The sequence below is a fragment of the Carassius carassius genome, chromosome 45, assembly GCF_963082965.1.
Source record: "Carassius carassius chromosome 45, fCarCar2.1, whole genome shotgun sequence".
Classification (NCBI taxonomy): Eukaryota; Metazoa; Chordata; class Actinopteri; order Cypriniformes; family Cyprinidae; genus Carassius; species Carassius carassius.
Window position 1 is genome coordinate 16,395,476 of NC_081799.1, and position 20,606 is coordinate 16,416,081.

General features: G+C 35.9%; 1 protein-coding gene across 9 annotated transcripts in view; it reads left to right on the plus strand.

Moving 5' to 3' along the window:
• The window catches only part of LOC132127694 (neurotrimin-like), a 345,891-nt gene that overhangs the window by 226,041 nt on the left and 99,244 nt on the right, over positions 1–20,606 (plus strand). For 3 of the 9 annotated variants that reach the window (XM_059539681.1, XM_059539682.1, XM_059539685.1), the window contains exon 1: positions 11,559–12,151. In XM_059539681.1, the coding sequence (XP_059395664.1) occupies positions 11,973–12,151 (179 nt within the window). In that variant the 5' untranslated portion in view covers positions 11,559–11,972. Of the gene's footprint in view, positions 1–11,558; positions 12,152–20,606 lie in introns of those variants that run through there. The other 6 variants (XM_059539686.1, XM_059539688.1, XM_059539683.1 and 3 more) reach the window with 5 other exon arrangements.

Sequence of the window (20,606 nt, forward strand, 5' to 3'; positions counted from 1 at the left end):
ATTAATTGGTGAATTGTTAATTGGTTATTTAATCAGCAAACTGTTTATTTACATGCATGAACTGATGCACTAAAATGAATCACTTTTCACTGATGCGTATGAAACAGGATATTGTTTCAGCTCATTTGGCTGTAAAGCTGTGGTGTTAATGACACACAACTCACTGGAAAAAGTAGCTCATTAAAAGCCACTTTTAGTTAGTTACACCCCAACACTGATTTTAATCATTGAAAATGCACCACAAAACACAACATAGCAGGAAATTACACCAGTGGCCAATAAAACTTTCATTAACCATATTGCATGTAAAAGCATGTAAAAGCATGGCAAGATATCAATAAGTTCAATGACTAAGCAAAATGTTGGAGTATATCGAAATATTGGGTGATATGTATTGCTGTAATTATTGTAGATAAAACAGGGAAATTGTGCCATTATGGGGCTGATAGAGAAGCACGATGGAATGGATTTCTGCTCAATTATTGTGTGGCTCCATTTACACATTCAATGAATTAAAAAATAAATGCATCACAGGGGGGCTTCAGAAAGACTGTAGAAATTTTGATTTTCCGATGAATTTATTAATCACGTGCAATACATTAAATTGTAGCAGCTACTTTACAATCAAATTCCTACTAGAGTTACTGATAAATGAGACGCTGATTGCTGATCTTTCTTAGATTCAGGATTCTTGGTTTATTTTCTTAAAGTGTGTTTTGTTCATTCTCTTTATTTAGTCAGTTAATTTAATCATTTGTTTTTAATATTTGTTTTGATTGCTGTATTTACTGTTGAAAGTACCACAGCAATAATGGAAAAGAGTTAAATCTGCCCCTGGTTCAAGTACTTGACTCTGGTCTACTCTAGTGACACTCCATCGCAGCTGTTATTTGAATTCCAATTCATTTGTGTTGGCACCTTTCACAATATGTATTGTTTTAAAGCAGCCTTAGTGTCTTACAAACCCCCACAGAACAAGCCAAGGGTGACAGTAGCCAGGAAAAACTCACTGAGTTAGAAAGAATGAGGAAAACACCTTGAGAGGAACCAACCTCTGAAAGACTGTCACCTATAGTGTCTAGTGTCACCTAACAGAATTACAAAAATAAAGCATATTTTCAAACAATCCTTGCAAACACTCATGGCAACCGTTCTCACGTCGTGATATATCTTTATTTTTTCCCTGGTGCTTGATGCTGAGAAGCTAACAACTGAGTTAAGCTTACCATGTCGAGAAGAAATTTCTCAAGTTCGGCGTTTCGATTGAAACCCTAACATTCCATCCAGTTCTATACAAGCACCTATTGTGTTTACACTTGTTTTGCCACATTACATGTTTCTGTATATTTGGACATATTAAGTCTTCAAATTTTTTACTTTTGTAACAAGAATTACTTTTCCATGTAACACGTCAACCATGTTCCCACTCCAACTAAACACCCTATGGCTCAGCCTGCTACAATAGCCATGCCCCAAACGCTCAATATTGGTTAAACTGAAAAGGGATTGACAGGTTTGAGTGGACCTCTCTAAATGTTTCTGTTTCTGGGAGGATCAGTGTTTACACTGGGTGGAGGAAAAACTTGGTTTAGAGAAAATATTTTGCAATAGGTTTAATATTTTAACAAATATGTACAGGCATATACAGCCACATGATTGTTTTTGAAGTGCACAATACCTAGTTTACATGTTTTGAAGAGCACACTACCATATACATGAAAATTAAAGGGATTGTTCACCTAAAAATGATAATTCTGTCATTATTTACTCACCCTCATGTTGTTCCAAACCCGTAATACCTTCGTTCATCTTTGAAACATAAAATAAGATATTTTTGATGAATCCTGCATAGACAGCAACAATACTGACACGTCCAAGACCCCAAAAGCTAGTAAGGACATCGATAAAATGGTCCATGTGACATCAATGGATCAACTGTAATGTTATGAAGCTTTATTGAACAGAAGACTGACACGGGAAGAAATGGTCGAATAAAGTTATTATTTTTGGGGGGTTTTTCACACAAAAACTATTGTTGTAGCTTGAAAACATTACGGTTGAACCACTGATGTCACATGGACAATTTTAACGTATTTAATTATGTCCTTGCTACTTTTCTAGGCCTTGAACATGTCAGTTTTGTTTTCTTTTATTTGCTCTTTAGTTCTCATCTTGAAGCATTAGTTGTATGTTAGACCCCATATAAGGTGAAGAATATAATGCTTGAGCTAAACATATTCTGTTTCCTGTTATATATAAAGCACCAGCCAAGAGGCTGCAAGAAGTCATGTGATGGAAAACAACATTTTATCATCAAGCTTCCTCTAAGTCTATCGTGATGCTCATGTTGATAGCACATATCAGAAGATACGAGATGAGTGCGATAATTTTACTGCAGTTTGCCTACAGAGCAAATAAGTCTGTGGATGATACAGTCAACATGGGACTGCATTACATCCTGCAACATCCAGACAGACCAGGGAGTGAGGATCCTGTTTGTGGACTTCAGATTGCGAAAAATTGTGGAGCAATATAAAGTCTCCTCAGTCCCCAGACGTTTGCAGACTGTTATAAAAAGAAGAGGGGATGCCACACAGTGGTAAACATGGCCTTGTCCCAACTTTTTTGGAATCAGGTTTGTGTATATATAATTAATTTAATTGTTTAATTGTCTTCAGATGTTTCACTGATTAAATAAGTGTTGAATAATTATCAAACAATAAAAAATAGGTCTAGGACTTTCTGACACGCTGTTGAATGAGGTCAGCTAATATATTCCCTGTTGTTATTATAAGACTAATTATGTTTTCATTAGCATAATCTGCTAATCTGTTAGATTAGAAATTAATCACTTTACTTTGTTCACCATGCATGACAAAAAAAAAAAAAAAACTGTAGCCTTAGTCTAATAAATACACACAACAAGCCAGGAGGGGCTTCATTATCTGGAAAGTCACAATTCTAGTTATGGAAATAGAAACCTTTACTGACGATAAGAGATAAGAATATTTCAAATTAGCTTCTTATTATGTGCAAAAATTATAATAAGAAAGGTCATTTAATTTCGATAGTATGGTGGCAATCAGAAATGTCCTCATAAGGGACAAGCAGAGGCTGAAGGGGAGGCGATATGCAATATATCTAAATGAATCATGCGCCGTTTGATCAGCGGCTGATATTAGATTTTCCCTCTCTCCTATTATTGGTCCTCCCTGAATTGGCCGAGTGATATAAACACTGATGACAGCTTTAGTGCTGCCGACTCTGTGCATTTACGCCTGACCTCGATGTGCTGTTGCTCAGGGAATACGAGAAGTGTCTCACTGATAAAGCCACCTGCAATATTTAGATTTTTTTCCTTTTTTGATGTAGCCACAGAAACTGAGCTGTAATATACTTTCTGGGCCACGTCTGAGAGAGAGTGGCAGTGTTAAAAGTAGTCTGCCTCACAGACCACTGCACAGGAAAAAAATAAAGCGAAAATAGGATGATGAAAGAGAACCTGGTGGCACTGCAGTGACATATCTCTGTTTCTAACGTCCGCCCTTGAAGGGAGGGAGGCAGATATAGAAAGCCAAGTGAGAAGGGTGAGAGAAAGTAAGGTTGTATGCAGGTAAATCAAAGAGGGAGAGGGGAATTGTAGGTTATCGAAACAAGTAGTTTCCAGCCACAAGTAATTCACCCCACAGATGATGACTTTCATAGCCCTGGACCTGTATTCGATCCTGTGGGGATCGGTAAATCTGTCAGAGAGCGAGTAAACTCCATTCTCCCCCTGTAATCTCATTTGCCTTTGATGACAGCAGTGCATCACATGATGCCGGTGGTTTGGCAGTGGCAAAGTTGATCCTGGCAGCCAAACCCACCGACCGCACATCAGCTGCTGTTACAGCCACACAAAAAAATCTCATTATCTTGTCCGGAAATCCATTATCTGCTAATGTGTTTTTTTTTTTTTTTTGTATGTGTGTATGTGTTATCTAGGAGTGTTTTAAGGGCCTAATGGAGTTCTTATCTTTATTTTGCTCTGGATTCTGGATTTGCAAAATAAAATGTTGCTAATTAAATGCTGCACTGGAGGTTTCTCGACTAATCGGTTAATGTATTAACATACCATGGCTTTTTTTAATTGGGGAATTTGAGTTTTTGGGCAGTTCCTGTATTAAGAATTGCTTTGAAGGGATAGTACACTTAAAAAATAAAAATAAAAAAAAAACACTGGAAGATATTCAATAAAATAAATAAGAAGAATGTCCCAAAGACGTCTGTTTAAGCAGTGTATTTGACAAAAAAGCGGTTGTACAAAACAGCTAGGATCAGATCCATTAAAGCAATAGGTCACCCAAAAATGAAAATCAATTTCTCACCCTCAGACCATCCAAGATGCAGATAATTTTGTTTCTAAATAAAAAAAAAAAAAAAAAAACAGATTTTGAGAAATTTAGACATGCATCATGTGCTCACCAACTGATCCTCTGCATGGGTGCCATCAGAATTAGAGTTCAAACAGTTGATAAAAACATCACAATACTCCACAAGTAATCCACACAACTCAAGTCCATCAATTAACATACTGTGAGGTGAAAATCAGGCCAAAATCCACAAAGATGTACATTTTCAGTGTAGAAAGCAATATTGAGGATTCATATTATAATAAGACGCAATGCTCTGACACCTTTTTTAACTTCTTTGGGACAGATTTTCTAACAGCTTGTGTCAGCGCAAACCGTCTTTTGGCATTAAATTAGAATGCTACTGTCAGGATTTACTAAAGACACGCAGTGAAGAATTACACTGAAAAGGCATGGACATAGTATTAAAACGAATCACGCAATGTGATTTACTAACGTTTGCACTCGTCAAATTACTGGTATTTGCTGTATTATTTATCCTAGTCCTTTCTGCCAAATGCAGTGCTTAAACATAGACGTCTTCATGGGACATTTTTCTTATTTTTTTCTTCAAAGAGAGAGTTGACATTTTGAGCAAATCAGTCAGAAATAGCATAATTGGATCCTTGGGCTTCAATTTATAGGCATACATCCAAATTCAGCTTTAGGATAAGTCTCTCCAGGTGATACTTTTAAAATTCATTACCAGGCGTCAATTGTTTCACTTTCATCACACAGTGAAATGTCCTGTTCATTTTAAAGTCTTCGAAAAGGCATACGCCACATTGCAAAGTAAAGGCATAATTATGGCCTTTATTTGTGAAGAAATCACAAATGTGCTGTGTTGCTAATTTGTCTAGAGGCATATCTAATATGACAAGCCTATTTAAGTAGCTGCTGTGAATTCAATAGGAACATCTCATTACAGTCTAGCATGCTCTTTCCCACCGAGGAGGATCACCATGGCGATTAAAGTGAGAGCGAAGAAGCACATCATGTTTTGCATTAGTGAGAGACATTGTCTACACAGTAATTTAATCTACTTGAGATCTTTAAGTCTTTAAGTGTCATTTTATTGCATGCAGTATTTGCTTTTTACAACAAGACAAGGTTATAACTAGGTCAACTCAAATCAAATGTATCACAAAGTGTAACGTAACTGCATTTAACAGTTTCTCATTATTAAAATCTAAAGGTTTATATTAATTCAAAGGTAATTTTTTATCCGATTTCTATTTCAAATACACGTCAAGCAGTACAACTTTTTTCAACATTGACAATATAGAAGAAATGTTTCTTGAGCATATTAGAATTAATTTCTGAAGGATCATGTGACACTAAATAAATTATATTTACAAATATATTAAAATAGAAACAGTTATTTTGAATTGTTATAAGATTTCACAGTATTGCGGTTTTAAAAAATCATACCTACCACAAACTTACCACAAACTATTGTAAGACTCTAGAACAATGAATAAGGACTTGAAAAATATAACAGAAAAAAAAAGAATAAAATAGAATAAAGACTTGGAATGTACAATAGCACTTTAGGCATGTGGACCAATTTAATGATTTATTTTATTTAATTTTTTTAAGTTTGATGTGGTGTTGTAGTTGCATAGAAATTCTTCGAAATTCTTCCTTTTTTGTGTTTTGTGGGAAAAAATAACAGCATACACATAAGGGTGAGTAAATAATGACATTTTGGTTTACAGTTTAAAAGAAAACACCTATATTACACTCATAATTTATCTGCATTTTAGTTTCTGATTGTATAATATCTCACACATATTGAGTGACATAACATTTTGTCAAATGTAGAAGATACCCCTCAAAATGCTCTCACCTCTGCAGGCTTTACATGACGGCACTCCTCTTCAGTAACCAGGTAACCAATTTTAACCTGTCAGTTAAACATGTATGGAGAGCGATTGGCTAATCTGTGCTTGTAAATTAAATATGGCTGCGCGGAAAGCCAGATGGCTCCGTGGTGTAGAGTTATTTCTGGTAATTTAGTCTCTGAATTTAAACCAGTCAACAGAAAATGAGAAGTGTCTTGATTCGCAAAATTCTTCAAGGGGGTTCTGTTTGTGAGAGGTGTTGACACAAGATAAGAGTAATTGCTGCAAAATGTCTGTGCTGTGTGTAATGAGTGCTATCTCTCTTAAACGGCAATGCTTGAGAGAAGACTTTCAAGAACAAATACTTTTTCACAGCCTCTGTTTCAAGCAGAACCGATGCTTTGAGGTATTTTGGAAACCATCTCCACCAACCGGTTTGCAATGCACCTTTTGGAATGTTATGCAAATGGAATGCTCTGTTTCATTAGACCACCACAGATGAAAGCGGCCAAAAGCTGGTTTGATGTATAAAACATGTATAAAACATGAATTACTTGTGAAGGTTTCACAGGTGTACAATAGCAGCACATCTTCTATCACTGAGCAAGGCAAACATTTATGCATTGGTTATACAGACCTGATCTAATATTACTCTTTGATGTATGTTGTCCACTTAAAAAAATAATAATCATTTGTTAAATTATTTTTTGGTGGTTCATTAATGCAAAGGGCTAAAGTCCAGGGATTTTATTTTATTCATAGGGATGTAGAATATTGTCATGCAGAATTTGTGCTTTATACACGAGGTAGCCAACTAATAAACAGCCAATATATTAATAATTAGCATGCTAACAAGCAGCTAGTTAATAGTGATAATTGGTCCCTACTCTAAAGTGTTACCATTATTTTCATAGAAAAAAAATAATGAAGACAAATGCTCTTTTTATTTTCCAATACTCTTGTCATTTTTTGCAAATCTGCGCCTCTTCAGAGTGTAGGTAAATTATCATACAAATGCTTATCTGTGCTTATAATTCACATTAATCTGATTTTATTTTTCATAATAGCCGCTAGTAAACTCCCCCCCTGCATATTAGACTTTATTAAAGATGTAGCGATAAACTCAATTCCCTTATCTTTGTTTCACAACAGGATTTGACTGGAGAATGAACCAGTTCAAAACATTTCAGGCGGATTTGTTTTAATGAACCCAAACTCTGTACGTGAGCGAGAGATTCTGAGAGCTGCGAGTGCTTTCTTTGAATACTCATACGATTACACTAATTATCTCAGTCCCTGCTTACCTGTACTGAAGTCCTCTCCTGTGCTCAGGCTACAAAAACTAAAGATGCTATTGATGTATAACCCTTATGTCTTACTCTCCAATCCTTGCAGTAAACTAACTTGTCCTTGAAAATACCCCTTTAATGGCTTATGGCTGTATGTTGTTACAGCACCATCATAAAAAATTACTGCCAGTGCTGCATTGGTGTAGATCTATAGTATAACAGTATACTAGTTTGACTGCTGTGAATTAAAACCCAAGAGCATTATGACACGGTCAGGGCATTGTGTTCTTTATTCAATTTTTGCCATCCATGCATATGTTTCTATAATTACTTCACACTGCGAGTATACTTTATCATGCAAAGTGCATCTGTGTCAGCACGATATTATTTGTTGCTTTGTGCAAGTTCGTAGTCTGATCTTAAAGGTCGAAATGTGTAGAATCAGACATGTTTCAAAAGAGAATGGATGCAGTTTAATTACAGTAACCAGATTTTACCACACATCTATTGAATTTGCTGGATGAGCACCATCATATTCTGATGCTGCTGATATTTTATCAGGGCATCTGATCTTAATAAAAAAAAAAGTATTATATGTTAATTAAATCCTACATCGGCTATGAAATGACTTCAGGTAAGATTATATAGTGACACACTTGGAATGACACATTTTACAAACCAAAAATTGTCCATTTATATTTTGATTTATTTATTTTTCAATTTAAATATTGTTTATTATTGTAAATATTATTTTTAAAGAACAACATACATACTAAACATGCCTATGTTGTCATTATTTTTTATTTATCCAGCCAGCCAGCAAGATGACATAGATAGATAGACAGACAGACAGACAGAGACAGATAGATAGATAGATAGATAGATAGATAGATAGATAGACAGACAGACAGACAGACAGACAGACAGACAGACAGACAGATAGATAGATAGATAGATAGATAGATAGATTTTATAGAGCAAAGACACATTAAGTTGTTTAAAACTTACAGATACACATTTGTAATACTACAATATAAAAATAAAATCAATTTAAAGTACATTCTTTTCTTTGGAACTTTCTTTTTTATAAAATAATCCTAAAAAGTATATTTTCAATAAATGTAAATAAATTTGTATTATCATTATATAATATAATAGTAGCTACTATAGTAGCTTTAATTAGCATCCTATTATAGAAGTAAATCACAACGGTAAAAATAAAACCTCCAGTTTCTCTTCCTTTGAAGACAAAATTGTTCCAGCTTTTGCAATGGCACTCCAATATAGAACAAGTTAGAAGAAAATGTTGTTAAACGGCTAAGCAGAGACAGAAAACCATTACTAGTGTAAGACAAAGAGGAGTTCAAGCGACATCAATCTCTGTATTGGAAAATAATGGTCACTTCCACCTCAAAGAGTCAAATTGCTCTCGGCTACCAGCTCTTTCCCCATCTCTCTCAGCTCAGATTCTTCAGTTCCGGTGTATAGAGATCTGCCCAATCACTCATCACAGGCATGTCACTAGGTGTTAGATGAAGAAAGAGAGTGATTTAGCACACTAGCGTGAGTGTGTGGACGTGCACACAGAGGTGTACCGTTACATTCCGGTCTCAAGCCACTTGGAGCTCTCACTTAAGCCATAAACACTGTTTTCACAGATACGTGAGGACACATATTATCCCTCTCAGAGCAGCATTTTAACTTGATTATTGTTTTTCAGCAGTACTCTTAACCCAGGCAATCATTGGTTAGGTGTTTTGAATGCTGAAGTGCATTCGTTTAGCAGGCTAAAGCAAAACACTGAAAATTACAAAAGGCCCTCTATGATACATAACTGAGTTCTCATATTGACACGATATTACATAGCCAGCAGCATTGCACCAAATCAGCTGAGAGCCCACAAACTGGGAATTGAGCTGTCGTCCCACAAATGTTATTGATGTGCCGTACCAATGCACTAAAGTCAACATTGCCAGCAGGGCAGAGTTTAGCAGAGCTTATGATGTCTTAGTGAGTACGGTTTCACAGTTTATACAGACGTCCTAACTTATAGTGGCAAAATTTCCCTGTTGAGAAAACCTTTAGGCGATGATATTTTTTATCTGGGTGTTTTCTCCTTCTCAGAGGTGGAGGAGTATACTTCCAAATTTATGCTTTCCACCAAAACTGATAAATAAGGTTTGTTTGTACAGTACTGGTCAAAGTTGGACTCAAACTTGTGAATCGATAGTCATAGAAACCAAAGGTATTTCTATAATTATATGTTAATTCAATCCCACATAGACTTCAGGTAATTATAGTGCCGCACTTGGAATGACACACATTCTACATTACCAAAAATAGCAAATAATCATATTTAAAAAAGGATATTTTTCATATATATGATAATATATTTGGTGGATACTCTCTACTGTTCAAAAATTTTAAATGAAATCTTTTAATAAGCAAGAATTCAAAGACTGTTAAATAGTGAAAGATATATATATATATATATATATATATATATATATATATATATATATATATATATATATATATCTTATATATAAGTAATATATAAGTCAAAAAAGTATATTTGAGTAAATGCTGTTCTATCGTTTTATCATTGGAAAGGTCTGAGTCTCAAGATTCCATATTTGGTGGCTATTTTGTAAGTTATATTGAGAGAAAAATTTATAACTTTGTGGCAGAACATTAGCATTAAAAAAATCTATAAAGTTTGAATGGCTCCTGGTGGCTAGTTTTGGTATAACGTCTAAACAAAATTGCATAGGAACCTAAATAAAAAAAAAATAAAATAAAAAATCAGCTTCAAATTTAGAACACAGCTTATTTTTACATGTTAATGGCTCTAAATGAGAAAAGGTTACACAAATTCTCTGGGCATTCTCATCCTTCTACAGGAGGTGAAGCTTGTTATGAAATAAGTGCTGCTGTCTTGAGTGAATTGATTACTTATGGCTGACAGTAGAAAGTGGAAATAGGTGGTTTCTGAGAACATACTGGACATCTGATTTTGTACAGAAGCATTGTGTCAATTCATTTGGTCCCCGCAGTGTAGCATAAACAAGAACACACACACACACACACGGCTATATATTGATATACAGTATTATTATTATTAATTTTTTTATTTAACATGGACATCACCGTTATATTGGAAAAACCATATGCACTTGTTTAGGTGTTTTAGCACGCATGCTATTTTTCAACACCAGTCCACAGGAGATTTTTCTGAGAAAACAAAAACAAAACAATGCTAATAATATTAAATAACAAGAACAATGTTACAATAAAACTAATAATAATGATACTAATTAAGAGAAAAAAAAACATTTATACAGAAGCTACAAAGCAAAGACAACATAATCAGACAATATCGCAATAGTAATATGATTTAAAGAACTATTCATGTGAGCACTAATTTTAAATTAGTTGGTAAGGCATTCCAAAGTTTTGGCCCCGTACATAGCCTATTGTTTTTATATATAGTTCTGTATGGTTTTCCTTTTTGATATTTTTATTATTAAATACTTCAAATTATTTACAAGTAATTGAAGTAGAAATGTTAACAATTAGAACACGTATGTATTTTCTTAACCTTAAAATAACACAGAAATGATGTGGCTATATCATCCAGTTTGGATTTTCCCTTAATTTTCTAGTTCAATCTTCCTGTCATCCTCTCTGTCTAGACATCATTCCTTTCGGTTCTCTAAAATGTGGGTTATTTGATTTGTGATTTTGTGCAACAAAGCTCAATTTTCTCTCTCTCGAGTGCTCCTTGAACAGTCGTGTTGAATGGCAGAGGCTGCAACCACAAGGCAATCAATGAAAGTCGCTCACGCATTGCATTGCTCCATACAATAGCCGCTGATTTGCGCGCTGGTTTTGGCGCTGTACTGCTGCTATGACAACAACGCGCGCTTTTTCCAAAAAACGAGCAACGGTCCCACTGGAAGGAGACTTTTTATTTATTTATTTTTAATTTTTTTGAGAAGGCTGTGTATACATACTCACACACTGTACTGCACTGAGGAACCACAAACACCCTCCACATCCATTCACGCGCAGCTGGAATGACATTTTGGCAGGTTCATTTGCTCTCGGCTTTCTTGCCTTCACTTCTTAAAGTTTGAGACAGCGTATCAGTGAGGAAAAAAAAAGGTGGATATTGAGTTCGGATATTAAAAGGACCCAAGAAAGCAGAAAGATTGAGGGCACCACTAAAGTGTACATTTCATTCCTACGTTTTTTTATTTTTTATTTTACCCCATTTCCATGGCGGCTGCACGGCGCGGTCATTAATAAACGCTCAGTACTGAGTACGCGAGGGATTTTGTCTACCTAGGGAGGATATCTGGATTAACAGATGAACTGTAATGGCTAACTAACGCGTTTCTCTTTTGGACTGCTGTGAACGGATTTCCAGTCCGAGAGCTCCGCGGATGAAGATGGTTGTGTGTGGATGCTGTGCGACGTCCTGGAGGAGGTGTGTGGTGATGAGTCTCAGACTGCTGTTCCTTCTCCCCGCAGGTCTGCCTGTCCGAAGCCAGGGAGAATCCCAATCCGATAACAAACAGATGGACAATATCACCATCCGACAAGGAGAGACGCTCTTCCTCAGGTAGGCGGTTGTGCATTTATCATGCTGTCATGTTGCTGTGTCCTGCGCGAGAAGAGCATCAGGAATGTCAAGTGTTTTTGTGTGTCGGTTCATGACGATTGTCAGCTGAATTATTATTATTTTTTTTTTTAAGATTTATGTTACAGGGTAAAATTTCATAATTATCTTAGAAATTAGTGAAATTGTTAATGTGCTTTGTTTCCTTTATAAGTGACGGTGAACAAACTGAACAAACTTTCAACTCACTATAATTGGAAACTGATTATACAAGTGCTGCACTACTTTTTAATTAAATTTAAGAGGTAACAACCTGCAGTTCATTGCATTTTTCCAGCCAATTTGAATTTAATTAGCCTATGATGAACGTTAAGTTGAAACTAGATAAAACGAATATGAAAACTGATAAAATTATCCCTTTTTTGTGGAAAATCAAATTGAAACAAATGTTTAATTACGTAATGATGTGAACAGTGCAGAAAATGTTAAAGTATCCTCTAAAGCATCCAAGAGTATAGGAAGGATGCAACAAAGTTTGACTTGTCAGTGGAATAAGAAAACTGGACATTTTGTACTTTTTTCAAATGTAATGCATTATCTTCTTTGAGGCCCAGTAGTTCCCAAGTGCTTTGCACTTTATGTTGGTCTATTTATAAAGTTATTTAAAAGGAGTTATTTATTAAATGTGACCCTGGACCACAAAACCAGACATAAGTGTCCCATTTTGATCCTTTTTTAGATTAGTAATGAAAAGCTTGAATCTGAGGTTGCAAAAAAAAAAAGAAAATCTCCTTTAAAGATGCCCAAATGTAGTCCCTGGCAATGCATATTACTAATCAAAAATTAAGTTTTTATATATTTACAGTAGAAAATTTACTAAATATCTTCATGGAACAGGATCATTACTTAATATCTTAATAATTTTTGGCATAAAAGATCTATTGATTATTTTGACCCACAATAACACATATACTTGTGCTACTTGAAGGGTTAGTTCACCCAAAAATCTAAATTATGTCATTAATAACTCACCCTCATGTCGTTCCAAACCTGTGAGACCTCCGTTCATCTTTGGAACACAGTTTAAGATATTTTAGATTTAGTCCGAGAGCTCTCAGTCCCTCCATTGAAACTGTGTGTACGGTATACTGTCAATTTCCAGAGGTAAGAAAAACATCTTCAAAGTAGTCCATGTGACATCAGAGGGTCAGTTAGATTTTTTTGAAGCATCGAAAATACATTTTGGTCCAAAAATAGCAAAAACTTCAACTTTATTCATCTTTGTCTTCTCTTCCGGGTTTGTTGTGAGATTTCAAAACACTGCAGTTTAGTGATATCCGGTTTGCGAATCAATTATTCGATGTAACCGGATCTTCTTGAACCAGTTCCCCAAATTGAACTGAATTCGTTTTAAACGGTTCGCATCTCCAATATGCATTAATCCACAAATGGCTTAAGCTGTTAACTTTTTTAATGTGGCTGACACTCCCTCTGAGTTAAAACAAACCAATATCCCGGAGTAATTCATTTACTCAAACAGTACACTGACTGAACTGCTGTGAAGAGAGTGATGAACACCGAGCCGAGCCAGATAATGAACGAAAGATTGACTCCCGGAAGAGAAGACAATGCTGAATAAAGTTATAGTTTTTGCTATTTTTGGACCAAAATGTATTTTCGATGCTACAAAAAATCCTAACTGACCCTCTGATGTCACATGGACTGCTTTGATGATGTTTTTCTTACCTTTCTGGACATGGACAGTATACCGTACACACAGCTTCAATGGAGCGACTAAGAGCTCTCGGACTAAATCTAAAATATCTTAAACTGTGTTCTGAAGATAAATGGAGGTCTCACGGGTTTGCAACGACATGAGGGTGAGTTATTAATGACATCATTTTGATTTTTGGGTGAACTAACCCTTTAAGACCGGTTTTGTGGTCCAGGGTCACATAAAAAAAACAATTATTTTAGCAGTTAGTGTGTATTTAACTTTTATTAACTAACTAACTGTGTTCTGTGTGCTTGTACGAAACCGTAGTTTGTGAATAAAAGTTGTCCCCCACAGTGTGGGCAAATGTGACACAACCTCCCTTTGGGCATGTCCTCAATTGGAAATAATATGCATAATTAAGGAAAAGTGTGTGTGTGTGTGTGTCTGTGTAAATTTTTGAACAAATGTCCCCACAGGGATAGTAAAACCTGAATTCTGCTACATTGTGGGGAATAGATAACAACTTTAGTGAGGAAAGCAACTTAATGAACATAAACAATGTCTTAATGAAAGTGTAAAAATGTCGAAACTTTTCTGTAAGAGTTTGCTTTAATGGAATTCAATGGAAAGTCCCCACAGGAAAAAAAAACATGTCAGAAAAACAAACCATGTTAGTTATTTTGGTGACTAATGTTTTGGATCTTCATATTGTCTTAATGCGGGGAAACATGAACTAGTAACCTTTAGGATATTCACATGACTAACAGGATTACACCCACTTTAATAAAGCTTAACCTCTGTGCAGGGATAGAAAAACTTCCTAGTGGAGAGGAATGATTGACAGTGTATTTAATACACAGTGTTTGCTGTTAATTTATAATATTAGACATTAAGCCAGTGAAGGGGTGTATAATAAAATTGGAAAGATGTATTTAGGCATGGATCTTTAAAAACAACGATAATTTCTGTTGCGTGCAGTGAAGACATGTATTAACCTGTTAGCCAGCACCCCCCATTATGGGACTCACAGCTGAAAGTGCTCTAACTTATAATTGTAATAGTTTCCTACTTCAGTGTGTTACAAACATAATTGTGGTGTCTTTAGAAAGAACTTTTGACAAATGCAAGCATGGTTTATTGTCACTTACACTATATGGTTTTTGTGCATTTTGAGTTTTAGGCCGGTGTAAGCCATGCTTCAAAATATATATAATAAAATCAGATTTGCAGGCCAATTTTTAGGGAAAAAGTATTAAAACCGAGGAGCAGTACTGGGTCGGGAATTTTGAAAAGTCCAATTATTATGTTGGATAGATCCCAATGCTGATGTTGTGAGACATGGACTGCATTAACGATTGATATGTATTTAAAAACAAACAGTAAATCCTCTAGAATTACACTATTTTATACTATTTTTTTAATATATCGCAGTTCATTCTATAGCGAGTTGGAACAAATCTTGGTTAATCTAAGTATCTTTTATTATTATCTCTTATATAATAGTATAATTTATTTATACATTTTTTTCCTGCAGTCATGCTTCCAGCTTCCTGTATTTGAGTATTAAATCAAACCTGTCCTCAAATATATTGGCTTATATAAAATTCTGCCAAAGTTATAAACCTCCATTCAGATTGTACGATGGGTGCAGCAGTTTCACTGATGCATTGCCAGTCATTGTGACAGCTGTACAGTTTACAGTTATTGGTGTCATCATACCTGACCGCCTAAGGTGATGTTTTCAGTCATATCGCCCCCTCAGGTGAACATTAGTAGAAAATGAACTCTGGCAGTTCCAATTACTTTTAGGCCAAAAGCATAACAAGGCCATTACATTAAAAATAAGATTTGTTGCGCTAGCCCTCAACGGCGTGGGCTAAATTAAAGCCCTCTTATAGAATTATGTGACAAAATTTACGGGAGTTTGAGGGCAGTGAGTGGGCGTTGAAGTGCCGAACTGTCTGGAGAGGATTATGCGATATGGGAATTTATTGGCTGGAAGACGAAGTGGAGGACTGTTGTGGTTTAAAAGGTGAAATTGATGAGCAACAGAAATACAACAAAGAAAAGACAAGTAACAATTCAAATAAACAGCTGCTCATTAACAAATGTGCAGATGAGAAAATGTGGTTTTGAGAAGAAACTTCAGGTCACAGATGACAGGTCAGTAGGATTTTAGGATGGTTTAAGCAATTAAAAGAAAACACGCTAATGAGGAATACAAAACCAGGCACCATGAATTCACTAGCATTGTGAGACTTGCTTCAGATTTGGAGTGTGTAAAGCCTGTTTTCCCTTGAGTGCTGTGATTGCCATGTTTGGAAATCTGTTAGGAAAGGAACTAGGATGACATTAACTTTCCTGACAAAAGGCCTGTTTTGTTTGTTGCAAAAAATAAATGAACTGTATCATATGGAAGAAGTGAAAAAAAAACTACCTAGGGTATAAACTAATGATCGAAACTCAAGCCAAACTTGTCGAACTTAATGAATTTCCACATGCTACTTCCTAGCTCTATCTCTCTGGTCACAGCTGCCAACCTTTTCTCACATTACTATTTTAAAGCAGAGTTGATACATCTAGCCAAGATCGAGAACCCTGATTGAGGAGTAAGATAAGTGGTTTATATTAAGGTATAAGACGTAGTTAATCCTGGACCTTTGTGTTTAAATGTAGTCATTTTGGTCTGTAGTTTTAGAGTGTATTGGATGGAAACAACACTCACTTTTTCACTTGTGGAGGCTGAAAGGCTTGTGATTTATTGGTGTGCTGCTTTCATACCTTGTTAATACCACCGAGAGCTGGTATGCTGGCCTTGTGCTACTTGTTGAAACTCAGAGCGGCCAATTTCCTCTCTCTCAGAATTTTCACTCTCAACGTGGATCAAAAAGCATCACTGAGTTTAGTAGATGGTTAAACAGCATGAAACCATTCATACCATCTCATGACGGTTCCCGCAGAATGCTGCTCTCATGTTTGCATGTTGTGCTCCTGAGTCGTCTGTGATAATATCTTCCAGCCACTTGTCTGTCTGTTGTTGTTGACACCTGATATTTCAGCTGTCGTTATCATCAGTCTCCCAAATGTTGGTGGATAGAAGCAAATCCCTCCAATTTCTGAAGAGTCCACCAGGTTTAACCTGCATATCAATCCAATATTCCTTCTCTCTCTGTGGATTTGTGATTATAAGGGCTGCATTATTCGGTTAGACAATCATATTTTGACTATTTTAATAGGTAAATGCAATTTGAACTGTGATGTGATGAACATTCAAAACCTCTTTTAGCTGTTGTTTGGGAGTTTGTGCTTGATGATTGGAAATTTTCAAAACGTTTGCATATAGTTTGGTAATAACACTACGGGTCAAACGATTTCCACCAGGCTGTCGGCTCTGACAGTATGTGTTCTTTTTGTGTGACAGTTGTTTATTTCATCACTTTTCCGATTCTGAAATATTATTGTACATGTAATATGTACCATAAAGACTTCTTCACAATGTTATTGAGAACTTTTCAGATTCTAAATGAAAGCTCGACAGAAGTGTAGTATATCAACCATCATAAAAAAAAAAGTATTTTTGGATTTTATGCATCAGCTTAACTTCACCTCCTCCCATTACTTCTCCTCACAAATCTCAGCTGTGATAAACTGGCAATCACATATTCCTGTATAAAGCTCAAATTTCTCTTGTATTAACATAGCCGTATTGAATGATCAGATATATTTTGAATATCTGCAGCAGAGACTGAGAAGAGAATAAATGGCAGAGGTTTGAATGGACTAGTGCTTTGGGGGAAAAAAAAAGCTTCTTGCTGATAAGATTGAGAGGGTGCTAATTTGATTTCACTGCTAGCTGCTCAACATTATCTGTCTAATTTCACTTTCCTTTACCTTACATTAACATTCTCTTGTCTCTCATTAAAGCCTAATCATTTGAGCCACCGTCACAGAGCTAGACAGGAGCACCGGGTGCTGTCAGAATGAATGACCCTCCAGACGATTCAGAGATCCGGGATTAATCAGTGTTTTGATATTTTGGAATTAATTCGCAAAGGCGGAAATGGACCTCTACTGTAGTTTGATTTATTTTTTGGCTGAAAGGAGCTTGCGTCCTGCCCCGGTAAGGGGATGAAAGACTAGGCGCATCTGTTAGCGAGTACATTAGCAATAGCTGTTTGTCACTCATTCTGGATTAAACCACCTTTGGGGCATAATGACATTGTGGCAGCTCCTTGGCTTGGCCACACACCAAATGGTCCAACACCTTGCTGTCTCTCAGACCATTTCCTTTCACCAGACTCATTAACCTTTGAGAGGACAGATAGTGAGAGAAGGAAAAACAATACCAAGGCAGAAAAACACTGCGGATGTAATCACACTTGGCCTTAGTATTTCCTGTTTCTCTTTGAAACCTAAAATCACAAATAAAAAACCTAAAACCTAAAATGTATGTAATCTTTTGCTTTGGATTTCTCTCGAAAAATTTGACCTAGATGATTCATTTCCTGACCACAAAAGTGGAATTGATATTTTGGAGAAATTGTTTTCGATATCCATTACTTGCCTTTGAGAGCAGAGATGGGCCACTTGTGAAGTCAAAATGTGCCAAGTTACGTAAAATCAAAATTATATACACTTTTTCAGCAAATAATGGATGTTTTAAAGCATACATCAGTTCTCAGTCTAGAAATCACTATATGATGCTGCTGAACAGTTCTTCTACAACTTTTACTTAATTGTGGTCAAATTTGGTGTACAAACCTCAGCAATTTGTGCTCTTAACTTGTACTCCATATATTGGCATCATATTGACTGCTGGTCATGCTGCTTTGTCACTGACCCCCTATTGACCAATACTTAGAAATATGAAATATGTTTGCTGTTGTATTTATTTATTTATAGGTTGTTTGCCACTGTATTATCAGGTTCTTTCAAATTAGAGTCCAATGCTCTTCTGGGGGTGGTAGAGGGTCAGTGGAAAGTTCAGAGGAAAAAAAAGTTTGTACATCTTAAATTACATTTAATAGTGGGTAAAAAATGATATCAACTTATGGTTATATGTAAAGAATTAAATGAAAAGTTAACATTTACTTAATTTTTCATTATTAATGTTGTTATTGTTATTACTATTATTTATCAGTAGTTTTATGCAAAAAGAATAAACATAAAAAAATGCATAAAAAATGCATCTAAAATGACTCTGATAGCAGAAAAGGATAAGCTGTCAAATTAAGTTTGCATTTTCCAAATAAAGTTGTAATCACTTGTTTTGGATTCAGTGCAATGACAATTTAAAATAGAGTTGTATAATTTATATATTGTTACACTGCTGCATTTGTTTTTCAGGAAGGTTTCATCGTATTCTGGGTTCTTTTGGGAGTCAAAAAAATGCAAACATAAGATTCCTTCAAGATTGAATCTCTGGATGTCTTTAATCCTCTTGTTTTATTCGACAGAAACAATAACAAATACTGTACATAAAGCTAATTTAAGAACCATTTCAAAACAGCAAAAGCTTTTCTGTGATTATTTAGATCCTTGAACAACAAAACACAGACAGTGTTACATAGCACAGGTTGCCAGCACTTCACTTCATTCTTAAAATGCATCCCTGCAGCAGAGCACACTCCTTAGAGTTGATATTTTGCCCACGCACACCTATTAGAAATTCCTGAATGCTGTTTACAGTCTACTTTATCACCAAGGCCCAGAACTAAGCGGTTGATACCTGCATTCCCAGAGCTTGTGCTAGTGGGAGAGAGATGTAGGACTCAGCTTTTCAGCATGTCACTTTTTTCCTGCCAGATTGCATCAGTGTGGTGAGCGGCTCAGGGCTGGCCAGTGCAGGTGTGTGGCGCTGAGCGCCTGTGGGGAGGCGTTGCTCTGGGCATCTGGACCGCAGCCAGACTTTAGAGGTGGGAGACTGGTTTCACTGAATTAGTGGCTTAAAGGTCTTAACTCCGCCTCTGCAGAGCAAGGTTAACAAAATCAAGACTGCACAGGCATAAACACACAAAACACATCCAAACACAACAGTGTGATCACAAAAACCTGCAAATGAAGGTAAGGAGTGTCTGGTAACAAGGTTACAGGGCTAATTTCTCTCACTAAACATTTGATTGCATGCCAGATTTTATATGAAAGCTAAGACTTTTTATTTCCAGCTCAGGACAGAGTTCATCAGTCATTAAAGAGCTATGTTTTTCTGTTTAGGGTTCTGATTGACTCGTCTATTACATGCATAATCAATGTTATGTATAGCTATAGACCATCATCATTTACTTTCCCTCATTGGCTTGAATAAAAAGAGTCCTGAGGCCTGGGTATTTTTAGTCCGCTGACGGGACTGGGTCTGTTGCACAAAGTGAAGCAATTTGCAAGAAGAATTTCCGTCTCTTGTTTATTTCTCTCGGGAGGGTCTGTCATTAAAGCGGCAAGATGTTCACAGTCTGTCTTATAAGAGATGAAGAGGGTATTTAATACATATTATGTCACCCTGACTTGTGTTCTGCTTTGCGCCAAAATTGTCAAGGGACTTGTTTTTTCTTAGGTCATGCAAAAGCACTATTCTGTAAAAATTATTTTAGGAAAATTACCTACTCTGGGGGGCCTTTAGTCCTGTCCAGAGAGGAATATCAGTGATGGCACAATCATTTTGATGTTCATTGAATGCTGTAACTAAAGCTACATTTCTTGTTGTGCTGCTTGGTGTACCTTCATTATGGAGCTTGACATTTTATT